Source organism: Labeo rohita, chromosome 16 (genome assembly GCF_022985175.1).
Source record: "Labeo rohita strain BAU-BD-2019 chromosome 16, IGBB_LRoh.1.0, whole genome shotgun sequence".
NCBI lineage: Eukaryota > Metazoa > Chordata > Actinopteri > Cypriniformes > Cyprinidae > Labeo > Labeo rohita.
This window is the reverse complement of record NC_066884.1, coordinates 6,507,769-6,522,598: the sequence shown is the minus strand read 5'-3', so window position 1 is coordinate 6,522,598 and position 14,830 is coordinate 6,507,769. Positions and strand designations below refer to the sequence as shown.

General features: G+C 35.2%; 1 protein-coding gene across 1 annotated transcript in view; it reads right to left on the bottom strand.

The window, feature by feature from the left end:
• arhgap33 (Rho GTPase activating protein 33) overlaps positions 1-14,830 on the bottom strand; it is a 68,377-nt gene that overhangs the window by 16,171 nt on the left and 37,376 nt on the right. The window contains 9 exon segments of the mRNA XM_051131709.1: positions 1,405-1,434; positions 4,009-4,074; positions 4,282-4,363; positions 4,452-4,529; positions 6,999-7,121; positions 7,547-7,639; positions 8,430-8,567; positions 8,781-8,867; positions 14,372-14,456. Coding sequence (XP_050987666.1) covers positions 1,405-1,434; positions 4,009-4,074; positions 4,282-4,363; positions 4,452-4,529; positions 6,999-7,121; positions 7,547-7,639; positions 8,430-8,567; positions 8,781-8,867; positions 14,372-14,456 — 782 coding nt within the window.

Here is a 14,830-nt window from a genome sequence, read left to right as displayed (position 1 = left end):
CAATAACAATATTCTTTAAATTAGCATTTACGCTTTTTGTTGCCAAAGAATTTATATGACATTTCTAGTTTTTGATTACAGGGTTTTTACAATATTTTTTTTTCCTCACATATACCAATTTACACCCAATACAATTTTTGCTGGTCAAAACTGATACAAAAAAATAATACTAATAATAATAATTTAGAGAAACTTGGAGTGGCAATATTTTAAAATAAATACTTGTAAAAAACTAAAACAAATAAATTCCATAATTTCACTAACAATGTTCTTTAAATTAGTGTTTACACTTTTTGTTGCCGATGAATTTATAAAACTTTTCTAGTTTTGATTACAATATTTTTTTACTCACATATAGCAATTTACACCAAATACAATTTTTGTTTGGCAAAACTGAAAAAAAAAAATAATAAATTTAGAGAAACTAGGAGTGGCAAGATATTACAATAAATACTTATAAAAAATAAAATAATTGGATTCCATCAGTTCAATAACAATGTTCTTTAAATTATGGTTTACACTTTAAATGACTTTAAATCTAGAAATCAAAAATGAAAAACCCTGGTTCTTAAATAAAAATGTTAAGGGACTTCTTAAAATAAGAAATATGATTTTGCTTACATTTTCATTTTTAGCAGTTCTAGCTTACGTTTTGTCTCATTTTAAATTATTTTAAGCCATCTTGGGTCCCCTAGGAAGTGTGATAAGGCCCCCTATTGAGTCCTGACCCCATGGCAGAGAACCACTGCTATAGTTACTTCAAAAGGCTCAGGGTCAATGACCTGGATAAACAAATGTAGGTTAACAGTTAAACGGGTTAAATGAGGGCCCTTTGCAGCCCGTAAAGTAGACGTCAGCATGTCTGTTACGCAAGTCATCATTAATACCATCTAAAAGGCAGCACTTTTAGAAATTTATTATCGCAGTGGCTTAACCAGATGTGATGACGACGACTCTTCAAAGTTTTAAAAGTACATTTTGACAGTCCTTTCCACTGTTTTTGTCTATTCATTTCCACTGTTTGCTGCTGGAATCTTGTCGCATCGCGCCTGGTTAGGACACAGTGTTAAAACGCTCAATATAACATGGATCAGGCACGACCAAAATCAATCCTCAAAGCCTACTAACAGATTCTCATTTATACAACAAGTGGCCTGTAATTCTTCAGCAGCTGCTACAGAATGATGCCCACATGAACACTTGAATGAATTATACAACATTTTTGCCATCTCTCCAACCTCCAACACCCAAACTCATCTTCTGCGAACCTCCCACACTCTCTTTGCCTGCTGTATAAACAACCACAATCCGTGTTACAAACCCCGCTTGTCTCAAAGGATAGAAGGCGTTAGAAATAGACGGATACAGAAATGTTAGTTTAGGTAAATCCACTAAAGTTGTTACCAGCCAGGCTTAGGAACCAAGGATGAAGAACTGAGAGAAAAAGGGAACACAATCGATAGAAACATCAAATGCATCTAATACTTTTAGCATTTAAGCAGTTCATTAGAAGATGCTGCTGTCATGTTCAGCAGAATAAACAACAACCTTAAAAACTTAAACACAAATTTGTTTTAACTGCAGTGCCTTTCAAGGCCATAAAATAACCTTGAAAACAGCAGTCATGTCAATGTCACTGCACTAGAACATGAAGTAACCAAAGCAACCAAAGTCTTTTTGAGAAAATACAACTAGGGCTGGGCGATATATTAGCTATTCATGATTAGATGTTTGGGGTTAGTAATATATATAATATTTTAAGAAATGTTTCTTTAGCAGCAAATCAGCATTTTAAAAGATTGCAATTGCAACTGAAAATTAAAAAGTCAGAATTGCAAGGCATAAACACAATTCTGTGAAATAATCAAAATTCGCAATTGCGAGTTAAGTCAAAATTGCGGAAAATAATTGCAAACTATAAATGAAATACTGTATAAACTCAATTGTGAGAAAAAAATAAGAGAAAAAGTCTGAAATAAGAGTTATAAACTTGCAATTGCGAGAAAAAAAGTAAAATTGCAAAAAAAATTCACAATTCTGAGTTTTTTTCTTGCATTTGTAGAGTTTGCATCTGGCAATTCTGATTTTATTTCCTTGCAATTTTGAGTTTATATCACGCAGTCTGAAGACTGATGTAATGATACTACAATATGAATATATAACATTTTAAAATACATTCAAATACAATTAAAAAATAAAATTTTACTATGCTTCTAATTGGTTGATAATATTTTTTTCTTAAATGCACAGCTAATGTAGTTTTAGCAGTTTCTTGACTGCTGCACAGTTCAACATAGACAGTATACTTAACTGAATCATTTTAGTTATTTCAAAGACACTTACAGCCTACCAAGCTAAAGGAACCAAAAACCACAATGGGTTTAAAATAAATATGACAATTTCCTTTATTATCTATGGAATGCACGCTCTATCTCTGCTCTCTCTCTCTCTCTCTCTCTTTTTGCACACGCTTACAGACACTTGCTCACGCTCATGCGAAAAAAATGTGACTCGCTATTTAAGAGCTGCAAGACAAGCGACAATGGAGTTAATTTTGAACAGCTTCGCTATTAGTAGAGACGTTGCTGCAGAATGTAGTTGACAGCCACAGACATACAAACATGTCTTGAAACACCTGAAATGACTTGTGGTGCGTTGACAGTGGTATACAAGTAAAGTAACTGACTCCACACTGTTAATTATACAAAAATTTTGCACGTCTGAGGTGGTAATGCAGCCACAATGTGGTACATATTGCCATTTAAAGTCGGCCTATTTCTAAATGCATTTTGCAGATCAACTCTTATATGCATAAGATTCTTTTTTTTTAAATGTTTTGAAATTGTACTGTTTTATTAAAATTACTCTTACTCTTCTCTTTTCTCAGATGTATACAGAACTTCTACAATCAGTTAATCTGTTTAAATCTGCTTCTGCAAGTTTGTGCTCTTCTGGTTCCACATTTGAGTACAATCTAATCAACAACTGATGCACAGAATCACATCTCTGTCCTATATTTTTTCTTTTTCAATATACAGCTATACTATAAACCCGTTTCCATCATTGAATAAAAATTTTGGAAAAAGGCAATTGTGACATGTTATCTCGCAATTCTGATGCAACTGAGCTATACAGACAAAAGTTTTTAACTTAAATTGAGTTAAGTTGCAAGTTGTAAAGAAGTTGTAAAGAAGTTTTTTCAGAAGTAATGAGTAATGAAGTCAGAATTGTGTGACATAAACATGCAATTGTGAGTTATTAAGTCAGAATTGCGAGACAGAAACTTTTTTTTTCAGAAATGCGTGCTATGAACTCACAATTGCAAGTTAAACAGAGAACAGTCTTTTTTTATCCCCTTCAAAACTGGACTTTATAACTCGCAATTGCAAAAGAATTGCAAATCGGGCAAAAGAAAGTCAGAACTGTGAGATATAAACTTGCAATTGCAAGGAAAATTAAGTCTGAATTGCGAAAAAAAGTGTGAGAAATTGTGAGAAAAAACACAGAATTGTGTGTTCTTATCTCGCAATTCTGACTTTATATCATGCAATTCCGAGAAAAAAGTCAGAATTGTGAGAAAATCGCAATTATGAGTTATAAAGTCCAGTTTTAAAGGGGGAAAAAATGAAAAGAAAAAAAGTCAGAATTGTGAGATATAAACTCACAGCTGTGAGAAAAAAAAGTCATAATCTCGCAGTTTTTATCTCGCAATTCAGACTTTATTTCATGCAATTGAGTTTATATCACGCAATTCTGAGAAAAAAGTCAAAATTGTGAGATATAAACTCACAATTGTGAGAAAAAAGTCAGAATTGCGAGATATAAACACAATTGTGAGAAAAATTTTGTGGCAGAAACAGGCTTCTATAACACTCGGCATGTCACAATACAGAGGAAAAGATCTGTCGTGACTGTGGTTTTATTGTGACTTTAATATCATGCCCAGCCCTAATTGTAACTACTGAAAAGTTAAAAAAAAAAAAAAAAAAACACATTACTTAACCATACCTGATGTTGGAGAGGAAGGCCCAGTCGTGTTGGTAACACCAGGTTTGGAGCCCAAAGCATCCACCTCTGAAAAAGCCAATAGAGATAACAAATAATGTGGACTGGATCATTGATAAACCAGCAAGAAGAGTTCAGAAATGACAACACTTTTTCAGCAGCATTGGTTCTATAAGTACATTTCTCAATCAATTTTGCTATAGAGATTTTAAAAGCCATTTCTACTTCAAGAATCCTCCTGATCTCTAGACACTAAAGAAGTAGTGCGCATGGTACCTTGCTTACTGACAGGAGCACTGACCGACTGTGGCAACTTCTCATTGATTAATTCCACACATTCACTGGGAAAGAAGCCAACCTGAATAAAACAGAGGGGAAAGCTGGGCTCAAAGTTTACAGTGTCACTGAAGATGGCCTAATTCAGGTCCTGAGGTTTAGACCGGTACCTGGAATCCATGCTTTCCTCTCCACCACGTGGTGTCCTCTTTGGGTGGCATGTCAATCACTGACAAAATATCACCAACCTTTAAAATGAGGAACAAAGACGCATAGTGATTAGCACACGAACACACATACATCTAGTAACAAACATGCAAATTACTTGTGCATTGAAACCATCAAAAAACTCTTTATAAAAGTAGCATAGAAAGCATATTAGCATAGAAAAGGATGATGGAGTTCAGATTTTTCAACCACAAGCACGTCAGCAGCTATAGTTATGTGCACTGCAGACAAAACACTTCATATATTTTCAACAACATCCAGTCACAATCAGATTAACATCTCTATTCAAAAGCAGCGTTGCGTGCCGAAAGACACTTCGACCCAAGTTTAAAAAAAGAGGAAGGAGAAAAAAAATATATCAGTTCCTATCTCTCAGTGGAAAGCAGAAAGAGAAAAATCAAGCCCGAGATGAGATTAAAAAAAATAGAAAAGAGAAAAAGAACAAGAGAGAAACTAAAAAGGAAAAATGCTGATGTTGATGTTGGCTTGAAAAATCCTTGGTTAAATGTTAAAAATTTAACAGACAAACACAAGTGGGTGCTAAGGTGCTTGGAATAATTGCTAGGGTGTTTCTATGGCACTGCTAGGTTGTTGTGGGTGGTTGCTAAGGCTTTGCTTAGTGGTTGCAAAGGGCTTTGGAAAGGATTAACAAAGATGAAATCAGCACTACTTGAAAAGTATTGCCTAAATGTCAAAAATTCAACAGACAAACAAAAGTGTTTGCTAGGGCATTTCTAGGTGGTTTCTAGGTTGCTGAGTGGTTTCTAAGGCTTTAACATGCAGTTGCAGAGGGTTTCAGAGAGGTTGCTAGAGAGTTTAACTTGAAAACTCAACAAACTGACAAACTACAGCATTACTAAGTGGTTGCTAGGGCATTCCAAGGAATTGTTAGGTTGTTCTGGGTGGTTGCTAAGGCTTTGGCAAGTCGATGCGAAGGGTTGAAGGGTTTCAGAGACGTTTCTACAATATGGTCACAGAATTTCCAGCATTCGACAGAATTAAGGATTCAACAAACAGGCCGATATATACATCACTCTTAAGTGGCTGCTAGGTGCTTGGAATGGTTGCTAAGGTGTATCTAAGGGACTAGGTTGTTCTGGAAGGTTGCTAAGGCTTTGCTATGTGGTTGCAAAAGTTTTCAGAGAGGTTGCTATAGCATTCATCAGAATTAAAGATTTAACAAACAGAAAAAATGGTAAATACAGCATTACTAAGTGGTTACTAGATAATTTCTAAGGGATTGCTAGGCTGTTCTGGGTGGTTGCTAAGGTTTTGCTAAATATTAGCAAAGGGTTTTGGTAAGGTGGCCACAGCATTCATCAGAATTCAAGATTTAACAAACAGATAAATTCAGCATTACTATGTGGTTGATAGGTGCCTGGAATTGCTAAGGTGTTTCTAGGGGACTGCTAGGTTGTTCTGGGTGGTTGCTAAGGCTTGCAAAAGGTTTTAGAAAGTTAGTATGGCGTTCAACACACTTGAAGATAAAATTGACAAATAAACAGCATTACTAAGTGGTTGCTGGGGCGTTTCTAAGGGATCGCTAGGTTGTTCTGGGTGGTTACTAAGGCGTTGCTAAGTGGGTGCATAGGGTTTCAGAGAGGTTGCTATGGCGTTCTACAGACTTTATCTATTAATCTTTGCTAAGGTGCTTGACATGGTCATTTAGGCTTTGCTAGGTGGCTACAAGGTTGTTCTAGGCAGTTGTTAAGGCTTTGCTAGATGGTTGTAATGGGTTTCAGAGAGTATTTTATTGCACTGTTTTGTGGTTACAGCTATATAGATTTCTAGGTTGCTGCTAGGTTGTTCTGGGTGGTTGCTAAAGCTTCACTAGGTTGTTTCAATGCTTTGCTAGAACATTCAACTCAAAGATTCAACAGACAGATAAATAAAGCATTACTTAGTGGTTGCTAAGGTGCTTGGCGAAGTTATAAGGCATTTCTAAGTGTTTGCAAAGAGTTTCAGAGAGGTTTTGATGCACTTGCTATGTGGTAACAGCTATCTAGATAGATCTGTTTTAAAAAATGATGTCATATGTATGCCAAAGAAGTGAAGTGTGACTGACAGACAGACAGAGAAAGAAAGACAGAGACCAAAAGAAATAGAAAGAGAAAAGGGGCCTCAATGTGTTCTAAGTTTGGGTCACCCCATTCTCTGGCCCAGAAAGAGACGCTGTATATGGAGCAGCGTATAGGGAGGGGGGACAGGAATAGACATGACGGAGGAGGAAGAGGAGGAGGAGGAAGAGCTGAGAGAACGAAACAGTGTCCCAGGACCAGGCAGGCTGTGCATGCATGTGCAGAATAAGGACAGGATGTGAAAAAGAGAGAACTCAAACTGGGTACAAGGTCTTTTGGAAGAGTTTGGAGTTCATGCTATAGTTTGATGTACAGCATGGAATGGAGCAAGCAGCTAGTTGGCTTTAGCTTTGAAAGTCCTCATTTTGAAAGGAAATATGAACACAAGGAAAAAGTAAGGGGTCCGAGTACCTCAATGGAGATCTCATCGCTAGCCTGAGCAGTGTAGCGCTTGATGACGTGAGCAGCAGCGATGGCAGGGACGTTTAAAGACGCTTCTTCTTTCAGCAGGAACCTGTTGCCATGGTTGTCAATCTGTCGAAAGTATGACAATTCATTAACTATAATATTGCATGACTTCAGATGGATCAAATCTCAGATGAAGATTCACTAAAATGTCTTAGCCAAACAGATTCTGCCATTTTACTGCCAAAATGTTGGGCAAAATGATGAAATCTCCTGTGATGCATGTGTATTTTATGCTCAAGTAGTTTCAAAAAGAAGATATCGTGAGAAATATCTGTTTTTTTTTAACCCATACAATGGAAGTCAATGGGCTCCAATGTTTGGTTTCTTTAAAATATTGTTTGTATGCCATAGAAGAAAGAAATGCACACTGGTTTGGAAAGTCACAGTCACAATCCCTTTAAATAAGTTTAATTTCTGATACTTTTGTATTTCAGCTTTAATCTACTCTAATTTATGTTTACATTCACATCTCTCTTTCGTTTGTCTCTCACCTCCATCCAGGTGAGAACCGGCCCACAGTTCAGCTTATTGTCCACGATCATGGAGAGACGATTCAGATACTCCGACAACAGTGGCGTGAAGATCTGCGCGAGCAACATGCATGTTCAAATGGCAAAATGACTGAGCAAAGATATCATTAAAGACAATTTAAAGCAATGTTTCAGGGTAAATTTGAGTTAAGCTTAATTGCTTTTATACCAAACTATGATTCGCACTCACATAAAACAAACTTCTCTTTTTGTTTTATTAATCCATCACCAGAGGACAAAGACACAAACGTTTCAGCTTACCTTTAGTTAAGTTAAGCTTAATTGAAAATATGAAATGAAAGTATTTTCTGTAAGATTTCACTAAGATTCAGGTCAGTTTGAATTTTTAATTAGAGAAATTAATACTTTCATTTTGCTAAGGTGCAAAGTGACACTGAAGACTGAAGTAATGATGCTTAAAATTTTGCTTTGCATCACAGGAATAAATTACACACATATTAAAATAAAAAATTGTTATTTTAAATTGTAATAATATTTCTAAATACTATTCTTTGTTTTACTGTTTTTTTGTTTTTTTTTTATAAATATCTTGCTTAGCATAGGAGACTTCTTTCTAAAACATTGTAAAATCTTACCAACTAATGGTAATTAGAAACTACCAGATTTTAAATAATCTCATGATAAATGAAAAAACAAATAAAAGTGACATGTGAAAGATTAAGTGGTTTCCTTCCCAGCACTGTCCCTAAGGGTCTGGACACCAACCTACATTACTGGCCGATGACCTCAATACAGAGCAGCTAACTCTGTTAGCGGTACAACATGAGCTACGTTGAAGCTAAATGTGCAAAGCATCATTAATAGCCAGTGTAGACAACCTCACCTCCACCCGGTCTCCGATCTCGCACAGGGCAGGAAGAGCCAAGAGCTGCGAGTAACGGCGGTCGTAAATGCACTGATGCAGGTGGGCGTCCAGTGTCCGGAACTCTTCGTATGAACGCCGCACCATCCACGTCTTACCCTAGATTTCAGCGAGAGAGAGAGAGTTGGGGAAAGAGGGGCAGAGAGAGGAGGGGGAAGTCAACAAATTAGATGCCAACAGAAGAGATGCAGAAGAGATGCACGATGCAAAACGATGGTCTCCTTCACGTTTGATACGGTCAGGCGTGTTTTTGATTGTGGAAGGAGGGGGTGTTTATTATTAGCGTTGACTGGGGCATGCGCGCCCACTCACCTGGCAGGACACCTGCACGAGGAAAACCAGATCTTTGGCACTGCCCGAGGTCCAGCTGGCATCGCTCTGCTCGTTGGCAAACTGAAGCTGAAGGTGCAAAGAGCAGACATTAATTCATGAAGGTGTGAAAAAGTTCAAGTACACATAAACAAATGTTTAAAGGGAATGTTCACAGTCTTGCATCATCATTTGAAGAAACAGTTTACCCAAAAATGAAAATTCTGTCATTAATTACTCACCCTCATGTCGTTCCAAACATGCAAGACCTTCGTTCATCTTCAGAATGAAAATTAAGATATTTTTGATTAAATGTGAGATCTTTCTGACCCTACATAGACAGCAACGCAACTGACAGGTACAAAGCCCAGAAAGGTAGTAAGGGCATCGTTAAAAATCACCCATCGGGTTTAACCATATGTCACAATGCCACAAAAAGTATTCTTGTAGCTTTGTAACATTAAGGTTGAACCAGTGATGTGGACTATTTTAACAATGTCCTTACTATCTTTCCAGGCCTTGAACGTGGTAGTTGCTTTTGCTGTCTATGCAGGGTCAGAAAGCTCTCGGATTTCATCCAAAATACCTTCATTTGCGTTCCGAAGATGAACAAAGTTCTTACAGGTTTGGAGCGACACAAGGGAGATTAATTAATGACGGAATTTTCATTTTTGGATTAACTATCCCTTTAAGTCTGCATATTTACACTGTAACCACTTGGTATGTTGCAAGAACAACCGATTGATTGGTTGTATAAATTAGGCTGCTTTTGTGTTCACTGATCCTGATCGGATACGTTTCTTAAGGTTAGGGCTGGGCGATATGGCAAAAAACTTAAATCTCGCTTTTTTCACAACGTCTGACCGTTTTTTTTTTTTTTTTTTACGATTTTTAACTAGTCAACTTGAAAATGTAACTATAACATGATTGATTCAAGTGACTTTTTCTTTATTAACCCTCCAGTTAAAGAAAATTCAATTTCAAGTGCACCACACATGAAGTTGTCAACATGATGTAAATGTTAACAAATCACTTGTTAAATATCCTTGTAGAAAAGATGCATAAACTACAGCTACATCTCGTACAAACTTATCTTATACATATTATATGTTAAGAAACAATACAAAGACAATGCTTTTAAAAACAAAATCTCAAAAGTCAAGGTAATTTAAATTCAAAATGACTTAAGTATTAACACCAGCAGACTATTATTAACTATAAATGTTCTGTAAAAACAATGAACAGCAGTTTTCAGCCTGTCACCATGATGCAGACATGAAATATCAGACATACAGCAGTAGTTCTTCACAGGTTTTTTATTGGATTGCACTGCTTTTCCATAGTTTTTTTCTTTGTAAACATGGACGCATTAGGCTGTTGCACTCGCATCTCTAGCAGGGTCTCATGCATAAAACGGCATTCTAAAAACGTGGCGCTCAAGTTAAAAGACGTTCACTCCACTGCCGTGTTGCATCTTTCTCAACACAAAAGCACATTAGGGATGGGCGTATCGATCCTGAAGTATCTATATATATCGATACTGATGTGAGTATTGAAAGTATTGATATCACTAAATAAAAAAAATAAAAAAACGCTGCAATTCCCAAACGTATCTTTCGGGAACAGCAGCCCAAAATAATGCTTATCAGATGACAGAAAAAAACCATATGTTTGAGTTATTTCACAATGAACTAATTGAAATTGTAGCCTACATACTTTCATTTAAATTGAATGTTAAAAGTTCATACTGAACATGCTCGATTCTGTAATGTTAATATAAATCACACACTGTCACAATAAAAAGGTTGCATTTTATGTGTGCAACAGCCTGTCACTGGCAATCCCCTAAAGTGACAGTATTTTAAGTATAGTATTTGTAGATTTCCATGATTACCACGAGAGTAAACATATTTTTAACACATGTAAACAAAAATATAACCTGATAAGTTGCAATTAAGAAAGTTCAAATGTTTCAAATATAACGTTAAGTGGGTATCATTACCCATTTTAGTCTTAGTAATTTAATAATTTAATAAATTTCATAATTTAGAAGTATCGGTATTAGTATCGACAATACTTGCCTTTAAAAGTATTGATATCGTATCGAAAACAAAATAGGTGGTGTCACCCATCCCTAATGTGCATTCTGTGTGAACAGCACCTAGCGATACAAGCTGTTAATCACGTATGCCGACATGCGGTTGGATCGTTCTTTTCTCTGTACTGTTATTATTAGCATATTGTCAAAGTGTCTAACTCTAACGTTTGGTAATATTTCTACTCAAAATCACAATTCCTTGATTTCTAAAAATAATTTGTGGCAAAACATTAAATTCGAATTTATAAAATCTGAATAAATCACCCACACTAAAGATAAATTTACCATTAGATATGTAGATCTCAATGGGTGTTACATTTATCATGCACCTGAATCCCATCATTATCATGCATTTATGTATGAGCTTACAGGGTGGAAGTCCAATTTCAAGAGGCCTTTGGCTGCACTTTTCATGTTTCTAACATTTTGAGCTGGAAGTAACAAGATAAACACCAAAACACGTCCTGAATTGCATTGCTTGCAACACTGCTTTCAGTCTGGACAGACACATTACTAGAAAAGTGCCTGTTACTCACATTTAATGAGATACAGCTACTCTCAAACACATGACCGTTTATGAGAAGCTGGGAAGATCCCTTCACAATAATTCAGTTACCATAATGCTCTTTCATATCCATGTAGCAAGCAAACTTCCTCATTGCTTTAACAATGACTGTAATCAGTGAGATTATTTTAAATTGTAATAATATTTCACAAAAAAAAAATAAAAAATAAAATAATAATAATAATAATAATAATAATAATTATAATAATTATATATATATATATATATATATATATATATATATATATATATATATATATATATATATATATATATATATATATATCTATCTCAATCTTACACAGTAGTATGTGTGTATACATATTACCATGTATTTAAAAAAAAAATAATGATACTAGTATGGAACATGGCTAAAAATGTTGTATTGCATTAGGAATAGCACAAAGAAGAATAGAAGAACTGCTGAGGCCCTTTCTGCTTCACAGGGTCAGAGCAAAAAACATGTAAAGGTCTTTTATTTTTGTCTTCAGGGGGTTTAAACACTAATGAGACAGACTCCCACTCCAATCATGTTGTGCAGTCAGTGCGCTCCAGGTGCTCTCAAGTGTGTGTGTGTGTGTCTGTGTGTGTTTGTTTATGTACTGCGCTCTGCCATTCTAAACACAAAATGCAGCACAAACACACAAAACAATGCCACAGGGACAGTGAATTACATTTTGAGAATGAATGTCTATCATTATGGCTGTAAACCTTCTTAAATGGATCACAGATTTTAGACAAGCCTAAATGAAGCACTTTGCGGCCGGCGGTTTATATAAGAAGAGCTCTGACATACTGCATTGTATCTGCGGATCAAGTGTAAGTAATTGTTTCCTCTTCCCTATCACAGCACACAAACAGAATCTGAATAAGTGTGTGTGTGTCATTGAAGGTCACAAATCGAGGGTCTGTATTGTCCCTGGAGATATTCTGGTTGTATGCTGATATCTGCTTGTTTCTTCTTAATAACTCTCAAAGTCAAACTCTAACAGGGATGCAGCTTGACAACTGAACATGTATGTACATGTATATAGGGCTCTATAGTGCGACCATTACATTTGTGACTGAAAACTACTGCGTGTGACTGTGAAAAAATATTTAGGAGCACCATATGTGAGTTACCCGATCAGCATATTTGTGTTTGTGCTGAGGGGAGCTTCAAAGGTTTCTGTGTGTTTTTGCAACGTTGAGTAATGTATCACAGACGTATCTCACAAATCCTTTCATAAACAGTGTAGAGAGAGCATAAATAAGAGCTTCACTGATTATAATGGAACTTTGTGAGATCGCAATAAACTAAGATGAGTGACAGCTTTTAATGATTTTTAAGGGAGTTTGTAAATGAGATATTGATTTAATACAACAGTTAAATAAACAAGAAGTTAATATTAAGTGACTTCCATTGTCTGAATATAACACTATTGCCTGATTTTGCCCTTTCGTCATCAAAAATAGTTTGAAACTAGTCACAACCAAGCCGCTGTGCATCTCGATTCAAACAAAGCGTTGTTTCGTTTATGAATGAATATGCATTTTTAAACGAATCGGTGAAACAATGATTCAATTTTTAAATTCATAAAAAGAGTCACTTGCTTTATTCCTGAATAAATCAGCCGAATCAAATGAATGATTTAGTAATTAAATCAGTGACTTTCCATCACCTACTGGCAGTTTTAGTTTCATTTTTAAAAGTATCTTTTCAGTTATTTAAATCATTTAATATTACTGTATTCAAAATTTTACATTTAAAACATTAATCTCAACATGACTTTATGAATTTAATTGCACTCATGCCACCTCTGAGCCTCATTAAACATGAAAATACACCTACAAGCCACTTTTGTGTTCTTCTGTGCCACCTCTGTAGTACAAATGAATGTTGTTAATACTGATTTATTTTGATTGGTAACTTATTCTTATTCTACTTGTTCTTATTCTGTTGTTTTAATTAGAAATTTTAAAAAGCTTTCAAAATATAATTAAATTTTTTTTTGACATAACAGGTGACAAACTTTTAATATTGTTGAGTTAAAATGCTATTAAAAAGGTAAAAACAAAATCCTCTGTAAATCACTTTAAGGAGTCAAATATCACCTCATACTGGGAAAGCAAATTTTTTGATCAGATTTTTTGATTATTGATTAGAAGGTGCTCCTGAAATTTTGACTGCTCCTGCCCTTATTTTACTAAAACACATAAAAAGACCTTTTATACTTTCACAGTTCATTAGTGCGTGTGATCTTCCATCAAAATGTAATACATAAAACCACATTTCTAAATAAGGTCATTTGGACAGGGCAAAATAATATTAATTAATAATATCATAGTTTCAAATTGCATTTTATTTTAGTCCTGGTAAATAATATGGCAAATTACTGAAGTATTAATGCTTGCATAGACACTATTTTAAGGTATCGCAATATTATAAGGCCTCTAACACTTCTGTTTTCTTTTTATTTATTATATAATAAAAAAAAGAAAACCCTTGTTATGTGTACTGCGTTAGACTAACGAAGACTTGTCATAGCACTTGCATGTTATTGCTCTTTTGTTGACTTTGATTGCTTCCATTGTCCTCTTTTGTAAGTCGCTTTGGATAAAAGTGTCTGCTAAATGTCTAAATGTAAATGTAAATCATAATTATGCTCCTGATGGAAAATACCTTCTTTGGGGCAAAATAATAACATGAGTAATAATAAAATTATAAGTTGATGTTCCTTCCTTACTAAATAAATAAACAAGTTTAATATATATTAAATAAATAAATAAATAAATAAATGTAATAATTGCATATTTATTTATTTCGAATCAGAGCATAAATGTACAGCAAATAACATTTCATGTATAAATGTGACCTAAAATACTTCAATAGGTATTGCACCTAACTTTTAGTGAAGAGCTTAACTTCTGCTTAACAAGATGAGATCTTACCTCGATAGAACCGAAGTCCACATTTTCATAGTGAAAGTGGGCACAGTCAACAAGCTTGGGGAAGTGACCTTTCACAACAGAAAGCCTGGAACCACAAACCAAAGATCAAATGAGATAAGACACCATATACTGTATGTTTATTACAGGTGTGTTATGAGTTAAAAGTAGAGAAAACTATGCTTTAACCTATCTGGTTATTCAAATTAGTCATTATAGCAAGCAGCACTATAACTACTGCTTAGCCATAATGATTTTCATCTGGAAAGCAACATAAAACAAAACAAAACAAAAAAATCCCACAGACTTCTCCATTCTCTGCCAAACACCCACACGCTAACATTGAGCACTTTTCTTCAGCTCTAGTTTGTATTTTCAAGTTACATCGAATGTAGAAACTCTCTAGGGCAGCTTTCGGTAAGCTACTCATGGACACCGCAGGGAAACTTTGCATCCCATTAT